The sequence below is a fragment of the Protomyctophum parallelum genome (assembly GCF_964188405.1).
Source record: "Protomyctophum parallelum genome assembly, chromosome: 13".
NCBI lineage: Eukaryota > Metazoa > Chordata > Actinopteri > Myctophiformes > Myctophidae > Protomyctophum > Protomyctophum parallelum.
The window spans coordinates 6,794,574-6,822,432 of NC_139708.1; the positions used below are offsets into that span (position 1 = coordinate 6,794,574).

Genomic DNA, 27,859 nt, shown 5'->3' on the forward strand with positions numbered 1-27,859 from the left:
CCAGGCTTGACACATAGCCTTTCCATCCAAAAACGCGAGCAATCCCATTGCTGTTGTTTTTTGTTTGTTGTTTTGTTTCTCTGTAATAGGGTTGTACCGCATAGATAGAATCTTTTTTGGCTATTTTCTTTGCCGTTGTTTGCCTTGCACGCACAAAAATGATCAAAAACGGACACCACCAACACCAAGGGAACGGTAACACAGCACCACCGGCCGGGGGGAAAGACGCAGGCACTGTCCCCAGCGCTGCAGCCTGCAGCCCGGAGAAGAGACGGAGAAGCATCCGGGTGTGGTGCGATGGCTGGTGAGTTCAAGTTGGTGGCATTCTAATAACCGTAATATGAATATGATGATGATGATGCTGCTGCTGCAACATTAAGCCATGTATTTTATCTCAGCATCATATTAGCGAGCATGTTTGATTCAATGACTCAAGGCAAGCCCACATCCATAGGCCTATAATACTGAACACTGTAGTGTAGTCTATTTGAGAGCTGACTGACATGATGACAGCCTAGCTGCTTTCTTGTGCATGTGCCATGTTGTATGCATTACATTATTGCAATACCCTAACCGCATGCAGAGAGAGACTAGAGAAGGCATTCTTTTATATAACATCACCACCAGCACGGCATGCAGCGGCAGCCAGAAAGTTTCAATGGGCTCCTAGGACAGCCTACAGTGAGTGTAGACATGACAACTTGTTCTCTTCCATGGGAACAAGTAAATGGAATCGTGACACACTAATCGCACGAATCTGCACAAGGAGTCCTTTTCAATATGATTCACTGCCAGTGCCACCATATGGACTCTAGACATGGGGCTCAATTTCATCAGGTTACCTTGCCCACACAGCACCACGTGACTCACTTAACCCCTTAACCCCCATATGGTTGACCCGACTGAAGTACCCCAGGGATCTATACTATAGGGTCCCTTGTGGGGAAAGCTATTAGCAGATCTACAAGACGCGTTGTGAGCTTTGTTGATCTCCTATTTTCTGTGAAAGCTTTCCCTACAATACTTTCCGGATACTGGGGTTTAAGTGGTTAGGCAGAAGATATGTATTTGGTCAAATGATCAAAATGCCAAATTTCTGACATTAGTAAGCAACTGGCTGCTATGCACAATTAAAAAAAAGGTTCATTTGAATATGACATCTTTGTCATTTAGGTTCTTCTGGCTGTATTTATCTATGTAAAATCCTGTGGATAACATGCAGGTTACACATTGATGGAGGCCAGGTTTATGGCAGAGTTCTGTTTACACTTGCATCATGCCATGTATCTATATCTGTTAGGTGAAATTAACCTTTAGATTGTTAATGTGAACTATGGCTGGACAAGATCAAATATTAAGACATTTTTGACCAAATACCTCGAGAGCAAATACCTCAATATAATGTTTTTCTTTTTGACGATTTCCGAAAGTATAAAATAAATCTTAAGTGATTAAAACCAGGACAAGACAACAGACATATGCCATCAAATCCCAGATGGTATCTAGTCGTCGCATATCACAATCTTGATATCATATCTATACTGCATGTTGCCCAGCCCCGATGTGGTGGGAGGGCTGTGAGTATGTCATGTACAGTACAAATCCTGCACTGATCTCCATGAAGCACCGCTGATACATTTGATGACAACACACTGATATCCTTCTAACGATAAACATACATGATATACATGTTATACATGACGACATGATATAACATGCAACATATGCCAACATGATGTAACAGCAAGCTGATGGAGAAGACATTTTCACTGACACTGCATAAACGGTACTTGCCTTGGCTGTGGAGCCAGTAATGGCTATTCAAGGCACAGAATGGAACATGTGCGCCAACATTCCTTTGGTCCTGAGACGCAGTACGTGCACTGCCTGGGAGCGTGAATGTGATGATGTTTCTATAACAATATGTCCCAGCACTCACACATCCCACAGTACATTGCACACACGGGTCAGGCAAGTTCATTTGATGCTGAACATCATTTGAACATTTCATTGGTTCTCAATACGTTTTAATTTCAAGGATCCCCATAGCTGTCAGTGTAAAGAAAAAATGGATTTGTTTCCATTTGTACTCTCAGTTATGGACCTGTTAATGGTCCATTTGGAACCAACTCAAGGAACCCTGAGGGTCCACTTTGAGAACCACTGGCATTTTAAAGCACTATTCCATTCAAGTAATGTAAGGAAAATAAAAGTAATTAAATAATAATAGGTATATTCATATAGGCCTATTAAAATCAAGATATTTGTATATATTTAAAAAATCAAACTGCATAGCTATGTGAAGCAACTGAACTTCCTGTGAGAATATGGACAGTAAAGAACAGTAATGAATTTGATCATTAATAACTCAAATATATAAATCCATATGGATACCATCAATAAAATAAATATGACAAATCTACTACACTACTCCAGCGACTTTTGCACTGCGTGCGTGCGTGTAATATGTGAATGTATATCGGTATGCACACATACTGTAAGTACAAGTATGCGATGTACAGTACAGTACCACAGTTATCATGCATTGCTCTGTTGAAGCTTGCCCAGTAACCCGCAGGTGATGGATTGTCCATGTGGAAAGGCTACAGTGAACTATGTGAGTGGCTTTGTGTCACTCTGCCAACTCACACAATAACAATAACAACAGCAGCAGCAGCAGCAGCAACAACAAAGTCAGAATGAGTGAGAACACATACTAACTATTCCTACAAACTGAGTCCATGCGTAGGCTGTAGGTAACATCATTTTTTATGTTCAAATAGTAAAAAGTCTAAACTCAGGTCAAGCCTTTCAGCTAACTACACAGAGACAGGATTACAGAATTAGTTGCAGTCAGCATTGCATTGCAAATTGAAATGAAACAAGTAATGGCAAGTCATGGAAATGGTAATCACATTTGATCCATTTATAACTATATAGGTTATGATTATATACTGTGCAGGTTCTGGAGTTGAGTAGGTTCATAGATTATGTTATTCAAACGCACACGGGAAGATGTACATTTATACCTAGTTATTTTTGTTGAAAAGTAAAAGCTCTGAAAGTAATCATTGCTATAGTGTTAGTTCAGTAAGTAGGGGTCTACTCATCTCTCCAACTCTTCAATAAACAGAAGATAAATATTGTGGTGGGTCATCTATTTTAAATCAACCCGGAGCTGTAAGGTGAAAGGTTGTCTGCAGTAAGGCCAATTCTGACATTAGTAAGCAACTGCTATGCACAAAAAGCTCATTTTGCAATCTGACATCTTTTGTCATTTAGGTTCTTCTGGCTGTATTTATTTACATAGAATCCTCCAAATGATTTATTGGTGTAGTGGTGGATAACACAGGTTATACATTGATGAAGGCCAGGTTTATGGTGGAGTTCTGTTTACACTTGAATGTTCTGAGTTCTTGAGTTCTGTTTACACTTGAATATCTGTTGTTGGGTGGAATGAACCTGTAGATTGTTAATGTGAACTAGGGCTGGGCGATATGGACAAAATCAAATATTAAAACATTTTTGACCAAATACCTCGATATCGATGTTGTCATGATATCAGCTGTAATGGAGTGGAGGCACCGCTCAAAAATCACACCTGTGTGAAGTGAGGGGCACTCTTCATACATCATCATACATCATCTCATTCCGGCCAATCAGAATTTGCGTCCTCACCTTCGTCTTCAATGTTTGTGCAATGTTTGTGTTTACACGAACACTCAAAATTCAGTCCATTCAATTCATTGCAATCCTTTGAGACCAAGGTCTCTTTTTCAATTTACAACAATGATTTTATAAATGACAGACAACAAGATACATAAAGTTATAATACACATCTCTTCTCATCTCTCCAACTCTTCAATAAACAGAAAATACATATTCTGGTGGCAGTGGTGGATCACCAATTTAATCCAATCCAATTTTGTCTGCTCATTTGTGACACTGCCACATACAGTACAAGTGTGAAGAAATGTATTTCCTGTCCTTGTATGAGTATTGAAAGAAAATGAAACATAATATATATGTGTATGGAAAATACATTATGTTTAGTGTAGTTAAACCATGGTCATTCATTTTCTGTTGACAAGGTTTGATCATAGGGGGAGCTGTGGGGGAAAAGCATGTTAGCACTATTGCTAACATGCAATAGTCCCAAGGAAGCTCTGAGAAGGAAGTGAAGTGGTCACGTGACTGGGCTGCGCCATGACACTTTCATGGACACTTTCATGGGAGCCAAACTCACACCGGTAGTGCAATGAATACATGGCAGTGAATGGAGCCGGCTGGACCAGCTCATAACAAACATTATACATGAACGATTGCGAGCTTTGTCATATAATTGGTTCAGGAATATGAAAGAAGACATAAGTGATATCACACGTTGTTTCCGAGTGGTTGTTTTTCGACTTAATAACTATTTATTTTTATTGAGGTATTTATAGAAGAGCACATAGTAAGTTTTCTGCCTGGGCTGCTCTCTGCTCTTTGAAAAAATAAATCACATTAAGTAGTATGCACATCAAAAAATAAGACAGCCTAAAATAACGTGTTATATATATTATTTTATTTTCCAGAAGCGATCACTTTACAAAAGGTCTCATGCAGTCATTCATAAATAATGTTTGTTCATGAGCTGGTCACTGAGCTCTCATTGACTCCAGTGCCTTCTGCCGAACTTCCAGGTGTAGTTTGGCTCCTGTGAAAGTGTCCATAAAAGTGTCATGGCGCAGCCCAGTCACGTGACCACTTCACTTCCTTCTAAGAGCTTCCTTGGAATAGTTCCAGGAAGTGAGGTACCAGGAACAGTTATAAAAGTACAGGAAGTGAGGCAGCAGTGGGTTCCATTTTAGGTATCAAAAAGTGTTTGGTGGTAATTTGTAAAAGAGATTCTTTGGGGCCAATGCTAAACCATAATCAGAAATTGATAAACCACATAGTAGTGGGGCCTGGAAACCTTCTGGAATCAATTCTGGAATCAATCAATACAGTTTGGATACAGTATAAAGAATTACTGACGCAGGTACAGGACCTTTATTTCTTTTAGTTCTTTAATATAACTCAGACATACAGTACAGGTTTATGGTTCTGATTGTTATACATTTGAGTTTTTCTTGATTAGTTTTTGGCTTTTGTGCCTTCGTTGATAGCAGCAAAGGTCGTCATGAATGGTAGTAGGTACTGCGCCTGGACCTTTAGGTCAGCGGACGTCCCTCTTCATCATTTCTTGTTTATTATATCCTGTATGAGTTTACTAAAGGAGTGGAGAGATGGGGAGACCTGTTACTGAACACTCACTAGCAATGAGCTCTATTGGAATGTAGAACTGTTTAACACAATGTATTCTTTAAAATAAATGTCACTTAGTTTACACCTTTCATTTTGGGAAATTGTTGGGCAATTGTTGTTGTTGTTTTTTTTTTTCAGAGGTGATGCTTTCCATTGTCAAGGTTATTTGAGGAGAATCAAATCATCAAATCTAGCTTTATTTATAGCACAACATTTACAACAATCGAAATTGACCAAAGTGCTAGAATAGAAGGCATGAAAAGAACAAGGCCTGTGCAACAACATAGTCACATCACAGGACATGCACAGATAAAAAGATAATGAAACAAGCTAGAAGACTATTGACTCAAACCATAATTATTAAAAGCTAGAGTAAATAAATGTTTTTTGATAGATTTAAAAACCCCAATAGTCTGAGCACTTCTAATGGGAGGGTAGGCTGTTCCAGAGCCTATAGGGGCAGCAGCAGAAAAGGCACCGTCACCCCTGTTTTGTTTTTACCTCCAAGAGCAACTTGTCAGCAAACATCAGAGCCCTGACTGGGGTATAAGGTTCCAAAAGTTCAGCCCATGTGAAGATTTTAAAAACGAATAAGAGGACCTCTCACATTTATCACCAGCTGTAAGCGCCTGAGTGCGGACTGCTCAATACCTCCTGTATGGCGAGAGTTGCAATAATTAAGCCAAGAGGATATGAAGGCATGGATAGTCCATTGTTGTCACATCTTGGACACCCTTACACTGCTCTGCACTATGATGACTCATCTCAGAAACCATGTTAAATTGGAACATCCACTTTGGATGCACATGACTCATGCTGTGTAGTTGTTGCACATGAAGATGCACTGTGTGTGGCACGAGATGTAATGTAAGCAGAACAAATTAGAACGGCATGGACCGTCTTTCACACAGTCAAATATCTTGATTTAAACTTCCTCACATTTTGATTTATTTTCTTTAAAAAACAGTGCATTTTCTTCACATATAAAATAAATGAGGATATTTACAGATTCACAGAACCCCCCATATTAGTCGCCCTCCTTTTTTCCTTCTACGCCAAATCTTTTTGCCGAAAATAGCAGATCTACAAGCTCATAACGTGTCACATTGTAATGTGTCGTGCACATGTAGATCTGCTATTTTTCTGAATGTTTGCCTATTATGGCGAGCCCAGAATAGGGCATCAGACGCAGGTGTGTTGGACACTACAGTGACAAATGAATCAACCATGAACAAACAAAAATCCAACACTGCTCTTGCTCAGCAGCACCGTTAAAAAAAGAAATCAAATCAACATGACGTTTCTGTCCCTCTGGACCTTCATCAAGAGTCAGCAGCAACTTCATCAGCAGTGAGGATTTTACTTAACGGCAAACTTTTCTCCTGGGCAGAAACTGGGCTCATTACAAAGAGAGAGAGAGAGAGAGAGAGAGAAGAGGAATTCTCTGAATCTGCGTTGCTCGAAGACCAGGATTAACGGGGGCTTTCTCTGGGAGAATTCCAGCCGTTTAGGTGCGGCCCGGCCTCGCTGTGGTTTAATGGAATGTTTGCGGAATATTTGGGATGCCACGATATTAACCGGTGGGCTAGCTCGCAAAGAGCCCCAGTGTCAACACAGCTCATGTCATTAACCCCATCTAACCCCTGTGGGCCACACCTGCCAGCAGTGGTGGAAAAAGTACGCACATTCAGTTTTTACTCAAGTAAAAGTATCAATACTGCCAATGCAGAAATACTCTTGTTTCTCTTGAATTAAAAATGTACTTGAGTAAAAGTACAAAAGTATTGGCATCAAAATGTGCTTAAAGTAATGAAAGTAAAAAGTACTCATGCTAAAATCTTACATTTCTTGTTTTAAAAATGTATAAAATCATTTGAATATAGCAGATCTACAAGCTTGTGAGTAGATCTGCTATTTTCAAATAGCCTAGACAATGTGACGTCTATATAGGGCTGAAGTGGTTACGTTTTGTAATATTATTTAAAATCTACAAAGTAACTAGTAACTAAAATTGTCCAATGGAGTATTTGCCTCTGGGATGTAATCGAGTACAAGTAAATGTATTGGAAATACTCAAGTAAAGTAAAAATAAATAGCTCAAAATTGAGTAGTACAGTACCTGAGTAGTGAGTACATGTACTTAGTTACTTTCCATAGTGAACACGTTGCGCTGGACCATGCTCACCATGTTCTTATTGACATTCTGCAGCGTCAGCACAATGATAATAAAGGCCTAATTGTTCCAAGGAGGAGGCAGCCCTCGTCTTTCTCGCCCGGCGGTAACGTCACGTTGTTTGTATGGGTGGGGACAGTTATTCCAAGTAATCGATATATAAAATATATATAATTATATCGTTAAGCGATTTTAAATACAAATAGTACATTTTGTGCAGGGGGGTGGGGAGGCAGATCTAGAAGCTAGAACGACGATTTGCGTCCCTAGACCAATCATTTGATGACTGGTAGAGTTTCTGGTAGGAGACTGAAATGAGTCTCCGATTCCTATTGACCAATGACCCGGACATCAAATTATTGGCCAATGAATGCGACAAAAAAAAAATCTCCATGAATGGGGTGAACTACACCTTTAAGTGGTTAATCATCCATCCATCTTCAACTGCTTATCCGTAGTCGGGTCGCGGGGGCAACAGCTCCACCAGAGAGCTCCAGACATTCCTCTCCATAGCAACATTAGTAACTTCCTCCTGGGGGATCCCGAGGCGTTTCAAGGCCAGTGAATCGATGTAATCTCGCCATCTGCGCCTTGGTCTGCCCCGGGGTCTCCTCCCAGTGGGACGTGCCTCGAGGACCTCCCTAGGGAGACACTCGAGAGGCATCCTAACCAGATGCCCGAACCACCTAAGCTGGCTCCTTTCCAGGCAAAGTGGTTAATCAGATATATCAATTTAAATTATAAGAAATCATTTTTTTGTGTTTATTTGTTGATAATACAGTACTATATATAGTCTATATATAAATATTACTCAATTAAATGAAAAAAGTTATCAATAGAATAATAATTGCGAACGCAGTGAGCCACTTACTATGACAGCAGGGGCTGAGTGTCTGTGTGTGTGTGTGTCACGCTGTGTGGTGTCACGCTGTTACACCACCGGCCCGCCACCAGAGGGCGCAGCTGTGGCACGCACGCACGCACGCACACACACACACACACACACACACACACACACACAGGGCGCAGCTGTAGCACACACACACACAACCACACACACACGAGCTGCGTTCGCTTCACGCGTTTGCGCGTCTTACTTGTCACTATATGCACCCCTAGTTGTTTGTGTAGTCATCCCTGTCACCAACGAGGCATGTACTCTGCTGTTGTTTTTACTCCTGTGACACAGCTGGGCTAACAAGGTAAAAGTTCATCTGCCATCATCATCCAGGCCTCGAGTAAAGTCCACTTCCAGTTCATGTAACAGTGCAGACATGCACTTGTCCTGTTCTTTATTGACTCATTCTAGGGTCACCTGAGACGATGCAAACATACTGTGAGTTAAACCAGTCGATATCAGATACAAACACAATAATAAATAATGATATATTTAAATATTTATTGTCCGACATGGTGTTGATTTAAGTGTGTAACGTCATAGCAGCACTAGTAGACAGACATTGAAATTGTTCCTGTTCAAATCTCGAATAATTGTAAACGGTATAGTTCTTTACTTTCCATACATTATTACTTAAGCCATACTGGTATAATGTGTGTGTCTCCGTGCTGTACACTCTGGCTGTCAACGAACCGCAGTCCTCTTGCAGGTATTATTGTCACGGAGCCCTGGCTCTGTTTGGGTGTCTGTTAACAAACGAGTTAATTTTTTATTAGTCACCTGTGATCCGGGTGTGATCCATCCCTGCACAAAGAAAAGACAACAGAAATACAATCACTTCACCCTCTCAGCGTTCCTGGGTTACTCAAGGGCAGATGCTGCTGACTGGCTGCCTCCTCCCCAACAAGTCTTATGTAAACAGGGCTTCTCAAAGTGGGGCCCGCCTGGGGGACACCAAGGGGTCCTTCAGAGGGTTCCAGGTGGTCCCCTGCAAAACGGGCAACAGTTTAAAACACTCGCAGGCATTCGAAATTAGCCGATCTACAAGCTCATACTTGAAATATATGATGTACAGTATGCTGTCTGATGACGTTACTCAGGGCCAGCTGCAAGATGAAATGACTGAGGGGTCAATTGAGATTTTTTAGGGCGCAAAAAAAAAAAAAAAAAAAAATCATATTGCGTTGTTAAATCAAGCAGGCAGTGTCAGTTCTATGACTCAGGTGGTCCTATGCAAGATTAGAATGATAACGCTGCCCAACCAGGGGCAGGGGCTCCAGATTTTTTTTTTAATGAAAATGCTTCATTCTGGTGCAATTAAAAATGAAGAGGCTATATCTATAAAGAACTACACACATCATATTAGATTATTATCATCTTTACTGTGCTATTATTGCCATTTGCCAACATCAGCAGTAGGCTACAAAACAAAACATTGGATAGGCCAGGGGTGGGAAACTTCGATGATGGAGAGGGCCACTATATTTCAAACTCACTTCAGAGGGCCACAATGCATATAGTCAAAAATAGCTGATCTACAAGCTCAAAACGTGTCGCAGTGCGATGCATTTTGATCTGCTTTTTTGCTCTTTTTTTTTTGGAATCCTGCATTATTTTCACCTATTTTTTTAATTGGAATCCGGAAAAGTAATCTTGTTTTATTTAATTTCAAATAAATGTATATGTTATGTTAACTTTATGATTATGAACTGAAATGCAAATATTGGACATAAAAAAGCTACTAATATAGACTGAAGTAATTAAAGCGGGTCATGTTTGCAATTGGAACAGCTGAAATCAATAACATATCAGTATTCTGATATTAACCTGCAGACCACAACTGTCTTTGCTCAAAGAACACATTCTTCAGCGTGTCCACAATAGTCCACATGCAGCCCACTTTGCCACTCTCTCTGATCCACTGCATCAATAGCACACCTCCCCCCAATGGCAGACAATCATGTCAGACGCATACATTCAGTAGATCTGAATTAACATATGTTAAATTCCTGTGCCTCAGGAATGTCGTACTTCCTGTTCTTTCCAGATGGGAGATGGCCATGACGCATGTTAGCTGTTCCTTGCATGCCTGTACAATATATTTTTTGTTTGTAGCAGCTGTTCGCTGCTAGCTGTTTCGAGTTGTTATAACCAGTGCTGCTAGTGAATATCTCTGCCCAATATCACTAGAAAACCAATCCAGCACAAAAGGTAGTTTTATGTTTTTATTATTGACAATAATATACATCTTCTCAATACATCTTTTTTTTTGAGGGGTCAAGGAGGTCGGGTTGAGGGGTTAAGTAACCCCTTTGACCCCTCGTGGCGTCGGGCCTGTTCTAATGTTCTGCTGTTGTGTACAGCACTTTGGTACAACGGAAGATTCTTCTCAATGTGCTCTATAAATAACTTGATTTGATTTGAAATGACTCCTCGTCACCTCCAAATGCCGTTGGCCTGCATTTTCCATCAATTACACACCCCATGAAGCTTGTCATCGGTCAATGGGTCCCCCCAGGTACCTCCTACCGACCGGGTTAACGGTGAGATTAGCTGTTCACACACGGACAGACGGAGTGCAAAACATACTCTCTCCCCATGCCTTCGGCCTGGTGGGGCCAATAATGGTTTATCATATCTTTTAGGACCTACTGGAAGACATAATAATAATAATAATAATGGTTTATCCCATATTTTAGTTCATACTGGAAGATTCATTCAGGCCACTGTGTGAATGTGTGTACAGTGATACCAGCCACGGCAAGGCATACACAGATGCACAGATATGATTAACATGCCTCGGAGCTGCAGCATCAGTGCATTATCATACCGTTCTGGCCGCGCACAAGGTCCTGGTGGCAATCTGTTTCTTATCTGTTCCTTATTGATTTGTAGAGGATGCTACAGTATGCTATTCTTGTTCCGCACACCACTGTGAAAATCCCGGGTAGTTTTCTTAAATGCAATTGGAGAATGTTTACAACTCTATGTCATTGTCCAGCTAATCACACAGGTTGTGTACACAGTCCTACAGTACATACCACTGAGCAGGTTCTGGGCCTTGCTCCAGGGTGTTGAGGGCGGTGAGTGGTGAGAAGTGGTTATTCACTTCCTGCCCGTCCAGTGGGCTGAGTGGTTAGTCTAGGGGAGATTGTGGAATAGTTGTCTGGCTTTGTAGTAATAATGCTTAAAACATGCTGAAATCACCCGTCACTCCTGACAATGCGTTGTTCCCGACATGCGTTGCGCTGCACAGCACGGTGCAACGCATGTCGGAACAACGACCTAACCGCAAGCATGGCCCGTTCTTGCAGTTTGGGTTAGGCTAGGTTAGGGTTTTGGTCTAATGACAGTCGGACCAATAGTATAGGAAACTTGGAACTACCCGTTTTATTTGGTACAAATACAGATGTATTATTTCAGTTAATTTTGTCTTCCAGCTAAATGCATTTATTTACCAAAGATACTGTACGCACCCCAGGGTGACAGGGTCCAAGCGAAGCAGCTAGATTATTGCCATCATTTATCTTTGAAATGGAATAAAATGCCACCAACCTGCAAGAAATTCTTGGACAATGGACTGCATAAGATTCACTACCTGAGGCTGGTACCTCAGTGGATTTTTTGAGTTTTATTGATGTTGATGTTTTGTTGACAATAGCTACACTTATGGTGTGCATCCTGATCTTGGTGCTATCACTCCCAATCTTCCGCCGTAGTCTGAAAACCCACCTTTTTAGACTCCATCATGGCCCATAGCACTTACCCTACCCCCTTAGATAGCATTTCTGTAGACTTAGATAGCATCTGATACAGACTTATAGCATGTTATATGTAGACGGCACTATAATTGCATTGTATATAGTCATAGCACGCCATAGTACATATGTATAGCATAGTAGTATATATATATATAGTTTATATGTATAGTCTCATAATATAGATATTCCACTGTTACTTTCTTAGCTTACGCATGTTTTATGATAAATGCTTTTGTGATGTATTCCCATGCTTTTGTTCTTGATTATTGTAAGTCGCTCTGGATTAAGAGCGTCTGATAAATGCCTAAATTGTAAATTGTAAATTGTATCTTGCCTGTACATTAGACATCACTGTGTGCAGACACAACAAATACCAGATGAGTATCCTGCAGCCTGTGATCATAGAGGGGCCAATGACCATCTGTCTGCTATCCCTACGCTACATAATATAGGTGACAGTGAAAACTCATTTGTCTGTCAAGGTTGTGATCAAATTCATATTTTATTCAACATACTTTATTTCTTATTCTGTCGATTGCTTTTTAAAAGAATGAAATAACTGGGAAGAGCATTATTTTCATTTAACATATTTTTCGGGTAGTATGATATAACCTTGTGCCTATTTTATACATTGTCTTACAACAGTGTTGCACAGAAATAGAAAAAAATGTGGATCTACAAGGTCGTGATTATTATTTTAATGATTTAAATCGATTTGTTCTATTGTGCCTGCACCTGTTTGGAGTACAGTATTAGGGCTACTTACTAGAGCACTGGTTTTCAACCCCTTACATGCTGTATTGTGGTACCATAGGAGAGACAACAAGCAAATGTTGATAAAAACAACACCTTCTCTAATTGTGTAGACATAATTTAACTCTTGAGAGCGTCCATTTAGTTTTATTTTACGCTCTCAAGAGTTAAAGATCCATAAGAGACCACTTGGAACCCCCTCAAGGACTACTGGTGGTACCCGAACCACTGGTTGAAAACCACTGTACTAGAGGGTAAGAGAGCTTGCGTTGTATCACAGGAAAAACCAGAGTTAAGTTAAGCGTGTATCTTCTCCTTGTCTCTTCCTCAGCTATGACATGGTCCATTATGGCCACTCCAACCAGCTGCGACAGGCCAAGGCTATGGGAGATTACCTCATCGTTGGAGTACACACAGACAGTAAGGTTCCACCGCTTCAACAGTGTTGACATTTTGACTACTGAGCCAATGAAAGGAGAAGGGGTCTTTAACAGGGGGTCCGTGACCCCTAGGGGTGCTCTGAGATAATGCCCTAGGCGCTAGGCGCTAAGTTGTTAGCCAAACTGCACCTCTTTCCAGAATCTTTGGTTTTCTTCATAAAACACCCAAAACATGCTAAATATTTGTTTTGTTGTTAGTACTGGGTGAACATTGACACTTCTCTAGCATCATGTGATACACATTGGTATGCAGCTTGTTGGCAGTGGTTTAACCTTTGCTTTTTTGAAATATCCAAGAAGACCATTGAGGTTTTATGCAAGATGCTTCTCATCATCATGTATGCTTGTGTTATCGTATCCCTGTATTCTATGTGATATCATGCAACAGCAAAGCTTGTTGTTGTCCTGTAATCTAGCTTTTCACAGATTTAAGTTATAATTCGCCACGACTGAGTTCAGTCATTTTGATAAGACTAAAGACTAGTATTAGAATGAGTCGAACTAGCATATTAAATCAGCTAGATTACAGGACAACAACAAGCTTTGCTGTTCATGATATCACACAGAATACAGGGATAAGATAACACAATGCACGAAAAAGTCTTTTTCTTAGAGACTGGCCCATTATCATGTCAGTGAAGGAAACGTTGCTGTTGTTCTTTGTTCAATTACAGTATATGTGAGGATCCCATTGTTTATTGTGAGCCACAGTAACAGTTGCTCTTCGTTAACCTTAAGCCTGATTCATACTTAGTTGTGCGCCAGTGTTGTACACTGAAAATAGACGATATACAAGAGCATTTTGCTGCGCCACATTGAGGACTTGTAGATCGGGTATTTTCGGTGCACGACAGACACCCTCAAGCAACTAAGTATAGGTCAGCCTACTTTGTTGTACCATGAAGAAAGGGAATCCAACAGCACACTAAACAGTTAAGAGGCAGGTCCAGTGGTCACAGCATCACAGAACCGAGACACATCAGCAGACTGGAGCATGGATGAATACATTACTTTTTTATTTATGTTAAAGTAAAGAAGAGACCGACATTACGATGCCACGTGCATCTCCATTCATGATGCTGGTGAAGATGCACTTGACGTCAGTCACTTGTTTACGGAGGCCCTTTGAGAATAAAAGGGAATTTTGTCGTCCGCGATGCTCCGGTGCTTTATTCTTTTTGTCCACTTTGGTACACCGTGTTTGTGTCACAGTGTCCGAATACCCCAGTGTGCCATGATAGAGTGGGACAGATGGGTGGGCCAGCATCCCTGGGTCCCTCCCTGTGCTACCGTCACGAGAGCAACCCTCTGGAGCTCAGAACACACAGCTGGTGCCTGCCTGCTGATTATTGGACCGAAACAGAACAAACAAGGGCTGGTGTGATGGGGAGTTTAAGGTTGGAACACGAGTGGGTGAGTTCAGAGGAATCTGGGATAGTGATGGAGGCAACAGGCTAGGGGATCCAAAGGTCAATCGAAGGACCTTTTGAGGTAATGACAGGGTTCCCACACATTTTATAAACTTTTACCCAACTTTAACAACATTTGTTGTATACCCCATTTCCATCACTTTATTGAAGTAGTTTAAAATAGGAAGGCCTATAGCGAGCTCGTCAATCTGCTGTCTTCAGCAAAAGCTTTCCCAGCATTACGGATGCTACTGGTTTAAGTAGGCCCTTTAATCGCAGGTCTACTTCTGACCTCAGCGGTCTACTTCTGTCTCTCTGTTGCTCATCAACGTATAGGCACAATACCAGCACTTTGTGAACTGACCCTTGCTTGCACACTCCTCCAAGTGTGCCCTGGTGTGGTCACTCCTCCAAGTGTGCCCTGGTGTGGTCACTCCTCCAAGTGTGCCCTGGTGTGGTCAATCTCTGTGCCACATTCTTCAGATTCAAATCATTCACAATCTTCAATGTATTCGCAGACAATCAGGACGAGGATCACATTCCCCTCTTCCCACAGTGCCGTTCTCATGAAACACTACAGTGACTAACTATCCACTCCTTCTGTTCTGACGTGAACCCTACAGCAGTGGGTTTCAAACAGGGCAAGGCACACAAATGGTCCAAAAGTCCAAATCTGAATTAAGGCACACCTGTATTCATAGCGGGCGACTGTGGCTCAGGAGGTAGAGCAGGTCGTCCAATGATCCATGGGTCGGCGGTTCGAATCCCGGCTCCTCCTGTCTACATGTCCAAGTGTCCTTGGGCAAGACACTGAACCCCAAATTGCTCCCGATGTGCTGGTTGGTACCTTGCATGGCTTCCGCCGCAATCGGTGTATGAATGGGTGAATGTAATGCACAATCTATGTAAAGCGCCTTGGATAAAGGCGCTATATAAATGCACCATTTACCATTTACCATAGCGGAAATAGCCAATTTACAAGCTCACAATGAGTTAACCTTTTCAAGTACATTCTACTCCTTCGGACATGTACATTTCCCATTCAATTATCCGGGCACAAAAGTCACTTGTCTGAATAAAAGTCACATCATTTTGCACAAACATGGGCGTCCGATCGTCTGAATCTTGTTTTTTTACTTTAATCACGTTCCGTGATTAGGATTCTGTTGATGACTCTTTATCTCATGGGGTGAGAGTGTATGTTTAGCCTCATCTTTAAGACAACAGTTGTTGTCATGTTGTTGTCCATTTAATCTTATTTCCCTTTGGTACAACGGACAATCTGGAGTGGGTGACAGCTGATAGTGGAATTAATACACACGCAAATATTGATGATGACATCACTGGGTGACAGGGCAGTCCTGGGCACCAGATACAAGAAGATTTACAAGGTCTTTTTTAACATAGTAATAAGATGTGAACATAAAATATGAAACAATAAATCATAATTAAGAAAATACCCATCAACTGGTTTGGTGAATATTAGATGAATATTCTCATTTTACGAGTTAATAGCCCCCTAGAATGTCTGATCTTTTACAAACATCTTACATACATGTATTCCAAATACACGTGTGCGGATAGGATCGATCTATGGCTGTGTATTTGGAATACATAAAAAAAAAAAATATGTAAGATCACAGACATTCTACGGCTATCACCAATATTGGAAAGGTGATTATGAGGGAAGCCAGACAATAATGCCAGACAATATTGTTGTCTGATAGGAGCATCTCCGAAAATATGAAACAAAGAGTACAATTTTAATACACTTGTGCGGAAAGATTCTTTATTTGTCCCGGACAACAGGACAAGCCTTAATGTAATGTAGTACATTAAAAGATAATTCATGGCCTTTTGTATAGTGGTTGTGGTCACTGGTAGGTATATATTGCCAAAATGATGTATGGTTGTCACAGCCTTGGCAAGGCACACCGTTTGGTTTGGGAACCACTGCCCTGGAGTGACCTTGGGACGCCCTGTACTCTCTCTCTCAAGAAGACATCATCACTCTGTACTCCTTTCTTCATTTTCTGCACACTTTTTGTCTTGTTTTTGTTTGGCTCTTTGTCTCTGATCTAGGCATCGCATGCTTCTAAGAAAAGGTTATTGCACAGGTGTCTTGAGCAGGAGTGAGATGAGTAAGGTTTTACAATCCATTTCTCAAGCAGCACCTGCCCTTTTATTTTAGATCAAAACCAATATCCACCGTAGGCCTGGTATATAATAGTTATGCACCAAAAATACATTTCTAAAAACTCTACTACAACTTCTATTTTCAGTGTACAAACACCGGAGAGCAGCTAAGTATAAAATAGGCTACCCTTTAGAGGCATTCTTGTGTTCACTTGCTTGATCAAAAGTCACTATTAGAGGACGTTTCTTTCAATGTCCTCTCTTTGATCAAACAATCCATTGTCTCTGCAGACAGAATAAAGCGGAATAAAGACTAAATGTATTAACTGGTTGCCTAGGTCATCATCATATTATTCCACTCACGTTATTACTTCATTTGTTCCCATGAGAAAAATAAAAATTAATCATTCAGTTTCAGTTTACTGGCTAATTTGGTGACTGTCACAAATATTTGTTTATTACACTTTCATCAGATAAAATACATTCAACATATTGATAGTTTAAACAATGTGCATTGTATAAAGGTTAAGGTTAAAGTTAATATTTCTGGATTATATTACATTCATCAGTTCTACAGCGAACATAATTGTTTGACAGCCGATTCTGTTTCAATTAGTGAATTGGAAAGAATGAAACTACAGTAGGCCTATGTATTTATGCTTGTGAATGGTATAGCTTTGGCTTATCGGTTTGGTATTGGACGAGAAAATGGAATGTTGATGGTCTCACTGGAAAAGTAGATCTGCTCCGGCTTTCTTGACCTCCTGTAAAAGATGTGATCTTTGGCTCTGGTAATGCTCCTCTTGAGACTGTGTGACATGGTTGATCTCATGAGACCACAGAATCAGTCCTATCTCACAAACGTTCAAATGTTTAACCCATCGGTGCTGGCAGAGTCTAAGCATGGATGCATGTGTTGCATGCTTCATAAGGTCTTCCCAGTGTTCAGGGCTGTTTTTAAAATGCCAATACAGTAGGGAGAGAGTATGATCCACCTTCCATCCGCTTGCCCTCTATCCATCCCGGAACACGTCAATGGAGAGTGCCTAGTACAGTACGTTCAGCAGAGATGTTGACTTGGACAAGTTTGGAATGAAGAAAATTTAACACTGTACAATTTACATTAGGCCCGCCCATTAACTGCACAAGGTTCTTATATTCTGTCTGTGCTGTATGATGTCCTGCGTCATGGACCTCAGAGCTTACATACAGTAGTACTGTAGCAGGTTTTCACCAGCCCCACATCCATAATTCAGACACACACAGCCATTTGTTTGAGTTGGAGGGCTTTGTTGTTCAGGCCTTCATTGAACATCATTCCATAACCAGCCAGCCTGCATGGTCACCTTTGATAACAAGCCATTTGAAGTAGGGCACAATTCCGAATTGTGGTGGAGAGGTATGCACTTTGTTTACACACATCTAAATTTGGCTGCTATTCCAGGAGCCACACATTATTAAACGGGCACAAGTTCCTAGGCATTGTTGCAGATATGCAAACTGCTGGCACTCGCTAACCTTCTTCCTTGTTAACCCATTACGACCTGTGGCCGATTCTACAAATGGCTTCTAAATCGGTAGTTTGCACACTTCTATAATTATGACACGGATGCTTTCCTGGTAAAACAAATCTTCCGATGTTTGTTAGGCCAAGTCCCAATCTGTGATTTGTGAAACAGCTTGAAAGGAACCCTAGTGTTCTGTTTCCTAAAAGATTAGCACAATATGTAGAATTATGATGTTTAGCATTTGTGTAACCTATGTGTTGCTGTTCCGAAACTGCAGGTTGAGGCTTTAATCCCTGCGCTTGCTCCCGTAGGTGAAATCGCAGAGCACAAGGGCCCGCCGGTCTTCACTCAGGAAGAGCGGTACAAGATGGTACGCGCCATCAAGTGGGTGGACGAGATCGTGGAAGGAGCTCCCTACGTCACCACCCTGGGGACCCTGGACAAGTACAACAGTGACTTCTGTGTGCACGGAGGTACAGTAGAGCTGCTCATTACAGCCAGATATTTATCGAAAATAATAATAATTTATATATCTTAACACGCAAAGGCAAATCACGCATTCTGGGTCATGTGGTTATATGTGGCAGAGCTCAGGATACAGTGTGATGTCGTCATGTTATGTAATTTCAGATGATATAACGCTAACTGTGGATGGAAAGGACACGTATGAAGAGGTTAAGAAGGCGGGACGATACAGGTGAGTACACAGATGTGATGAATATGATGATGTCATTGCACAAATTGATATCCCCCCCCCCCATCTGAACAGGTTTTGGGATCCCCAGAAGAGAAGACTTCTCAAACACTTTAAAGTTAAATGTTAAATGTACAAGCGCACAGAGAGAGATTCTAGCTATTTCTGAGAACCACTGTTCTGTAAATCCCTAAATCTAAAGAGTTTATTTTTTTAAACGTACGTTTTGCTATATACAAACATATGTAGCTAAAATCTAAAATTACACAGATGCTTTCCCGCTTTTTAATCAAATTAATTAAAAATAATAATCAATTTGAACAAAAAAGATCACACTCGTGTGAAGTGGGGCGCGATAATTATCATCATACATCAGCCAAAAATCATCACATTCTGTGTTACAAACACCTACACACAAAGCTGTGCATAGGAGGGGCCAGCGACCCTCGAAAAAAGATCTCTTTGTACATCGATCGAACCAATTAGATTTCTCTAATTAATTGTTGCGCACCTAATGTTCTGTTCTTCCAGGGAGTGTAAGAGAACACAGGGGGTGTCGACCACAGACCTGGTGGGCAGGATGCTGCTCATGACCAAAGCTCACCACAGCAACATAGTGAGTAGAACAGTTTTTATTCTCACCACAGCAACATAGTGAGTAGAACAGTCTTTATTGTCACCACAGCAACATAGTGAGTAGAACAGTTTTTATTCTCACCACAGCAACATAGTGAGTAGAACAGTCTTTATTGTCACCACAGCAACATAGTGAGTAGAACAGTCTTTATTGTCACCACAGCAACATAGTGAGTAGAACAGTCTTTATTGTCACCACAGCAACATAGTGAGTAGAACAGTCTTTATTGTCACCACAGAAACATAGTGAGTAGAACAGTCTTTATTGTCACCACAGCAACATAGTGATTAGAACAGTCTTTATTGTCACCACAGCAACATAGTGAGTAGAACAGTTTTTATTCTCACCACAGCAACATAGTGAGTAGAACAGTCTTTATTGTCACCACAGCAACATAGTGAGTAGAACAGTCTTTATTGTCACCACAGCAACATAGTGAGTAGAACAGTCTTTATTGTCACCACAGCAACATAGTGAGTAGAACAGTCTTTATTGTCACCACAGAAACATAGTGAGTAGAACAGTCTTTATTGTCACCACAGCAACATAGTGATTAGAACAGTCTTTATTGTCACCACAGCAACATAGTGAGTAGAACAGTCTTTATTGTCACCACAGAAACATAGTGAGTAGAACAGTCTTTATTGTCACCACAGCAACATAGTGATTAGAACAGTCTTTATTGTCACCACAGCAACATAGTGATTAGAACAGTCTTTATTGTCACCACAGAAACATAGTGAGTAAAACAGTCTTTATTGTCACCACTCACCCCTGTAAGAGCATTAAGTCTGCTAACCCAGTGTTTCTCAAAAGGACCCCCAAATTGAATTGGTTCTCAAACCACACTTTGAGAACCAATGTCCTAACCTTACACTCTCATCTCACCTCTTCAGGGTAGCCCAGACTACCAGCAGCACACGGACAACTTTGGAAAGGTAGGCATCTTGTCTGTCAAATCATTCTTCCTATTACACTTTAACCATGATGAATGGGCTGTCTATGGGAATTTGCACCTTAATTAAAAAAACGGAATGTCAATGTTTTTTGGAATGTTGCCACTACTGTTGGAGCAGCCATAAACTAAACAGGTTCATCTCGATGTTCTGGGAATCTTTGTAATGTTAGTGTTAGTAAAAAGCAGGTAAAAGAGTAACGTTTGACTTGAGGCTGACTAACATCAGTCACTCTACCGTTCACTGTAGTAGAAGAGGCGTGCCTGGTGAGGGTTTAAACCCCGCAGCTATAGCGAGTCCGCCTACAGGAAATACGTAAGCTGCGACCATGAGACCCGTTTCTGAATTCGTCTTTAGAGCACCGAAGTCTGACATCTCTGCCGCTAGAGGGCGCTATCCCTCTGGGTTTTCTCTTGAAAATCCCATAGGGGAATCTTAGATCGTGTCATATTAGTGTTCCAGAAATAAACAAATCAGCAGGGTGATTTTAATCATAAGGATATGAAGCATCAACTGATGGTGAAAAAGTACAAATGTTTTTCTCTCCAAACACAGACGTTATCAAATGTAACTCAATATCATAAACAACACACATGCATAACAAAATCGCCAGGGTGTTCTATTTTGTTTTTGGAACAAAGTTATATCACACGATCTAAGATTTGGGATTTTCAAGCGAAAAAAGAACACCATGAGTCATGACCCAGCGGTAGTGGAAATGACTAAGGTAAGGTAGTATATCTTGTCCCATCCTTTGGGAGTGACATCTTGTCCCATCCTTTGGGAGTGACATCAGGACTAAGGTAGTATATCTTGTCCCGTCCTTATCCTCCTCTACACCAAATCTCTTGGATAGAAATAGACGATTTAAAATCTCGCAACGCGTCGCAACACGATACATTGTGAGCTTGCAGATTTGAATTCCGCCGGATGTTTTTGCTTATTTTTTGCCCACCCAGACTAAGGACGGACTCTAGGGTTCATGTCAAAGTCATTATAATTCTGCCCACTTGATTTACTCACAAACTCTAAACCAGGGTCTATTTATTTAGGGACCAAATCCTTGCCTCTTTAGCCAGTCTGTTACCCAAAGTTTCCTAAGTTGTCCTCTGGGCCAGATGCCACCGTTTCCAAACAAAGGCCTTTACTGTGGGCCCAGTGCAGAATCATGCTGCGGGACTGGCGAGGAAACAATGAATGCCAACCCTGTTCCCGGATGGGGAAACTTAACACGCCGTGAGTCCTTACGGTGGCAAAAGAAAAGAGCACTGTTTTTAGGTTGTCCTTCACTCTTCTGACTGGAAGGGTAATGATGTGAATGTAGAAGGCACAGCAGAAATGCACATCTTTGGATGAATGGGCCAGTGATGTTTCTGTCTTGACATTTGTTCAATGTGCTTCTCATGCCACTTGAGGGCGCTGGTGTAGTAGCATGAGCATTCAGTGTTCCATAGACATTAAACTGTGCAACACATGGATCCACTGGATCATAATATGTTAACATCTGTGCCATATTAGTAGGGGACATTTGCTATAATAACTCCACTGCAAGAAATTGTTGTATAGGTAAAGAGTTGTATAGGTAAAGGTATAAGTTAAAAAATTTGACATTTGTAACAACCCAAACCCACTTTAGAATCGATTGCGAATACAGACAGCAAGTTATGATGATTTGAATGGAATGTGGATAGACCTATACCTCCGCATTGAGGCATGGCTCCAATGAACGGCAGCAGCCAATGCTGTATCTACATGTCTAATCATATCTATGGCATCCTCTGTTCAATGCACTACACAGTGTTTGAGAGCACATCTCGTCTTGACTGCTTCTTCTCAGTACTTATTTACTTGTGTCTGTGAATCCAGAAAGGCCACAGTCCGTGGACAGGGGTGTCCCAGTTCCTGCAGACCTCCCAGAAGATCATCCAGTTCGCCTCGGGCCAGGAGCCTCAGCCTGAAGACACCATCATCTACGTGGGGGGAGCCTTTGACCTCTTCCGTATCCTGATGACCATACTGTACAGCATGCTTCCTGACTGAAATTTATGACCTGACTAAAATAACCTATAGGCTTCTTGACTGAAATAACTATGACCTATAGGCTTCCTGACTAAAATTACTATATTATTTCCACCTGACAGAGACAGTACAGTTTTGTCCAAAAGGTTGAAATGGTTAAAAATCGTCTGCATAAGTTCTCAAATGTTATCAAAAAAGTCAAATAAATATCTGATATATCGACCAGGCTGATATACCTTTGCCCTAAGTTCATATCTAAGTGGCTATCTAAGTGCTAGTCAAATGTTTGACCTGCAGGAGTGAGGACTTTTAAACCAATTCTAGGAATCTAATGTTCAAGTTCATGGCTGGACCTGCAAATTGCATCATTGTAGCGCTCTCAAGCCCTGTAATGAACTGTTAACTCTATAGAGGGTATGCGCTTGTATGGGTATGCGCTCATCATACCCGTAAAGAAAATAAAACTACTTTCTGGCCGTGACAGTCCAAACAGAAAACTCTTATATGATTGAATTAAACGGCATTAAACAACGTTAAACTCACTTTGCCACTCGATTTATACATGCAGACAGTTGTGTGTTCTGTTTTTTATTGGAGGGCATACGACAATCATTCCCTGCACGACATGCACACGTATAGGCTAAATAGGCTGTACGCTTGGCACGTGGTCAATGGATGAAATGGTTAGCAGACACTATACGCTTTTCCCCTGAAAATCTCTGCACGGCATACTACGTATATACTGTAGTGTAACACGGTAGAACCACACCACTGCGTACAGACTAAAAGGCTGCACTGGCTAAAATGCCTGTGTGTCCTGCCTGTGGGTTATATTTTGCATCTTTAATGGTTTTAGTGCCTGTCGTGTTTCTCCTTTCTTTTTTGTACCTATTTCTATATGGACCTAATAAAGATTGAGTATCTGAAACTGTAGTGATCCTTGACCAGTCTCCTCGCAGACATTGGCCATGTGGATTTCCTGGAGGCAGTGTATAAGCTGTCAGATAAGCCATATATTATTGTGGGGTTGCACTTTGATCAGGTACAGTTCTACTCTCTTTTTTTATGGTTACAAATGTATGAGATATAGCTACATGTATACTGTACATTTTGTTGAGGCTTATGAACTGGTTTCATACTGTGATTTGACGTTACTTTATTTCAGGAGGTGAATCGCTACAAAGGGAAGAATTACCCCATCATGAATGTCCATGAGAGGACGCTCAGTGTGCTGGCTTGTCGGGTGAGTTCTTTCCTATGTAGGGCCATAGCTGCCATATATGAAAAGAATTATGAAAAGATGAAGAAAGGAAACAATAAAGAGCGAAATTCGCTAAACATGTTTAGCACTGCAGTTTTCTTTTGTAAGTAAAAAATCAAAACAACAATAACAAACAGTTATTTTTTATGTGTTTCTTTCTCAGTATGTTTCTGAAGTGGTTATCGGGGCACCCTTTGCAGTCACAAAAGATTTGCTGGACCATTTCAAGGTAAGGTAAATACCACGGCTACAGTTTCCACCTTAAACACGAGAACAACAGAACAATCTCATTTCAAAACAAATTTCACTCAAATAAAAACTGCCTACGTACGTGTGGCTTTCAATTTACAGGTGGATCTAGTGTGCCATGGGAAGACGGAGATATATCCTGACAAGGATGGCTCTGATCCATATAATGTAAGATCTATTATTTCACCTTTAACCTTTCCATTGAGCATTTTCACAAGTGTCGTCACAAGTGCAAGACGAGGTTGATTTCTTCCTAACCAGGAGCCCAGGAGGAGAGGGATTCTGCGTACTGTGGACAGTAGCAACAGTCTCACTACGGACGCCATCGTCCAGAGGATCATCAAAAACAGGTACCAGGAGGAAGGTCCACCAGTGGAAAAAGGGTCTGAGGCCCCTTTTCTACCGGTCGGTTCCCAATGGGAACCGGTTCAGTTATTTTTGGTTCTTCAAAATTGGAACGTTAATTATGAATTGAATGGGAAAAACCATACCCATATTAGATTGTTATCACCATGAAACTTCCCCAATTGAGATTTATTGTATGACAAATGATTTATTGTGATACAAATTTTACATTTTTAAATATGCAAAAGAACTGAACTGGTTCCCGTTGGGAACCAACCAGTGGGTCTCAGTGTCTTCACATGATTGAGAATGAGAACCACTGTTCTAGTAGTCAACATAGAGACCTACAGTAGGGGGCAGCAGTGGACCAAATTACATTACATTCCCTGCATGTTTTTGCCTGCATCCTAATTTAGATGACTGCTTGCTTACATTGTATATTTCTGGATGACTCAGGTTGCTGTTTGAAGAAAGGAATCAGAAGAAGGAGGCCAAAGAGATGGCTGTGATCCAGGCCATGAAGAGACGAGAGGAGGAGAAGATGAAAGAACGAGCCCAGGCCGTGCTGTAGGAGAAAGATAGGCTCCGTTCCGCTCCATGAATGAACCACTGACCAGCCCCCCCGTGTACATGCAGCCCAGATGAACAAACACTACTTCCACATGCTCTCTCTACTCTACCCACAGCAGTCCTTAAACCGCTACACTTGTGGGACACTCTGCCGGAGAATGATCACAAGATTTGGCGGGGATATTCTGTTTTATTTATTTTATCTCCAGTACATGCCACATTATGCAATTTACCTTTCATTTCAACGAGGAGTCATTCGACAGATCAAAAACTAATGGAATACCGGGTTGGAAAGTATCATGAATAAACAGAATGAACATCTGCTCCAATGTAATTTAATGAGCCAAGGCTCTTTTTGAGTGAAAAACCTTTGAACCGATGTAGAGCCTTGGCTCGAAACGGTGTCATTAAATTATTGGAGCAGATGAGTGTGTGGAATCATTCTTTTTATTCAACAGATCACCCATGCATACACATAATACGTACTGTACATCCCACACTGGCGGCCCTCACTGCTAGGTTACGGTCGAGGCCATAGAAAGCCAAAGAACAGATGGAATCATCATCATGTCAGTAACTTCACTTATTTTCTGCCTTCAAGATGATGGAATTAATTTTATGGGCATTTATTTTTTATTATTATTACTATTCCTATTATGGAATTTGGAATAGGATGTGGGCGAGCAGATCACCTGTGATGTTGGTCAGAGCTTGGTTATTGTTCCATTTGTGAATGAATGGCGGGTAGATTGTTTAAAATATAAGTGGAATATGAAATACGACTGGCTGTCATGGGATGATAGATGACCATCAAAAAACCTTTGATGATAGCTGACCATCAACAAACCTTTGATGATAGCTGACCATCAACAACCAGGGGGCTGTTGCTGCTTTTATGCCCGACACTGGGATCAGTCCCCCTCAATAATCTGACCTTTGTATATAGTGTATGTAGTTTGTATCTAGTATTAAATTAATAACAGGCTCTGTGGAAGATGCTGAAGCCAACGGAGGACCGGGAGTGAGACGCTCTCCTTCCTCCCCTTGGAAGCATTCCAATCGGCTGACCGGGAGTGAGACGTTCTCCTTCCTCCCCTTGGAAGCATTCCAATCGGCTGACCGGGAGTGAGACGTTCTCCTTCCTCCCCTTGGAAGCATTCCAATCGGCTGACCGGGAGTGAGACGCTCTCCTTCCTCCCCTTGGAAGCATTCCAATCGGCTGACCGGGAGTGAGACGCTCTCCTTCCTCCCCTTGGAAGCATTCCAATCGGCTGACCGGGAGTGAGACGCTCTCCTTCCTCCCCTTGGAAGCATTCCAATCGGCTGAACGGGAGTGAGACGCTCTCCTTCCTCCCCTTGGAAGCATTCCAATCGTCTGACCGGGAGTGAGACGCTCTCCTTCCTCCCCTTGGAAGCATTCCAATCGGCTGATTTGCTTTAGGAGAAGCAGTGGGCATTAATTGCATTTTAATCCGATATATAATGTTTTGATACACATGGTCGTGTCTTGATTATATAAGAGCCGGTGTTATTTCTGAGGTGTGCTCGACCCGAGAGTGCACAGACGGTACCCTGCTGCCTCGGTTACTGCCCTCTGCATTTAAAATGGTGAACCTCAGCCTTTGGAAGTGGAAGACAAACGGAAAGAAAGTATTGGATATTTTGGTGGGCTAACTTTATGGGACCTCATGTACTGTACATACCAGAACCTAAAGCCTGATTCATACATAGATGCGCAATGGTGTCACGCACCGAAAATAGCTGATCTAACGCTTTAAAGACCTGAGGCCCATTCTACAAATGCCTTCTAAATCTGTAGTTTAAAAATTTGTTTTGCCATTGACTTGAATGGGAATTGGGAATTGTGGGGGGGGGGGGGCTAATATGGCATAGACATCCACACAAAGCCACACGTTGGAGTGGTTAGCACCGCTCAGAAATAGATGTACAAGCTTGCAGCGTGGCAGAAACCATATCTGCTATTTTTGAATAGCCAATGCAAAAATCTAAAATGACACGGATGCGTTCCCAGTTTTAATGGGCTAAAGCTCACAGCCGTGTCAGAACACGACAACACGTTGAGAGTTTGTATGTCAGATATTTAATTTTGGGTGCGCGACACTGGCTCACAGCTACGTATAAACCGGGCTTAACTCCAGAATGCACTGACTGTACGCTGTTCGGAACCATCAGAACTGTTCTGTTTTATAGATAGAACAGTTTTTTAACTCAAAATGCACACTATCAAGGTCTGCACATCTGGCCTTTCTGAGTGCAATTGTTTCCTCTTTTTTTAAAGACACACTCCTTATTCTTATTCTAGCATAGAAGCACCTATAGAGTTTTAACAAGAATGCTTTTAATGTTAAATTATCTTAACAAGTAGAGGATTTATGAAAGATGCTCGGTGTCGTCGCCTTGATTATAGACCTCTTACTGTCATATTGTCGAAGCCCTGATGACGTTAACCTCTATCCCAAATATGAAATGGGATTTAAATAATATATTTTTTGTAGATGTATATTTTGCTGACCACCTCTACATTAACTCTGGTTGGTTTCATATTGTTTAAAAACCATAGTATGTCTATATGTCATGTTGGAATGTATTGAGTGTAGGCTGTAAAATCTATATGTTAATCACAACTCCTAATTGACAAGCACTGTAGATATCGGTTGGCCTACTACAGTATGTTATCATCACTGACAATAATAACATTGATCTGAAAAGCTGTGTCGTCTTGTGTTTATGAACTTACTGT

At 41.3% G+C, this 27,859-nt stretch overlaps 1 protein-coding gene across 1 annotated transcript; it reads left to right on the forward strand.

Annotated features, from left to right (window-relative positions):
- LOC310869204 (ethanolamine-phosphate cytidylyltransferase-like) lies at positions 1 to 27,791 on the forward strand. Its single transcript, XM_083779820.1, has 13 exons — positions 1 to 304; positions 13,206 to 13,294; positions 18,679 to 18,840; positions 18,998 to 19,064; positions 19,593 to 19,677; positions 20,595 to 20,636; positions 22,521 to 22,653; positions 23,633 to 23,715; positions 23,839 to 23,916; positions 24,098 to 24,163; positions 24,286 to 24,351; positions 24,445 to 24,533; positions 24,985 to 27,791. Exons 1-13 carry the CDS (start codon positions 159 to 161, stop codon positions 25,097 to 25,099), a joined length of 1,221 nt encoding a protein of 406 aa, XP_083635946.1. The 5' UTR covers positions 1 to 158; the 3' UTR covers positions 25,100 to 27,791.
- Positions 27,792 to 27,859: the final 68 nt, after the last annotated feature.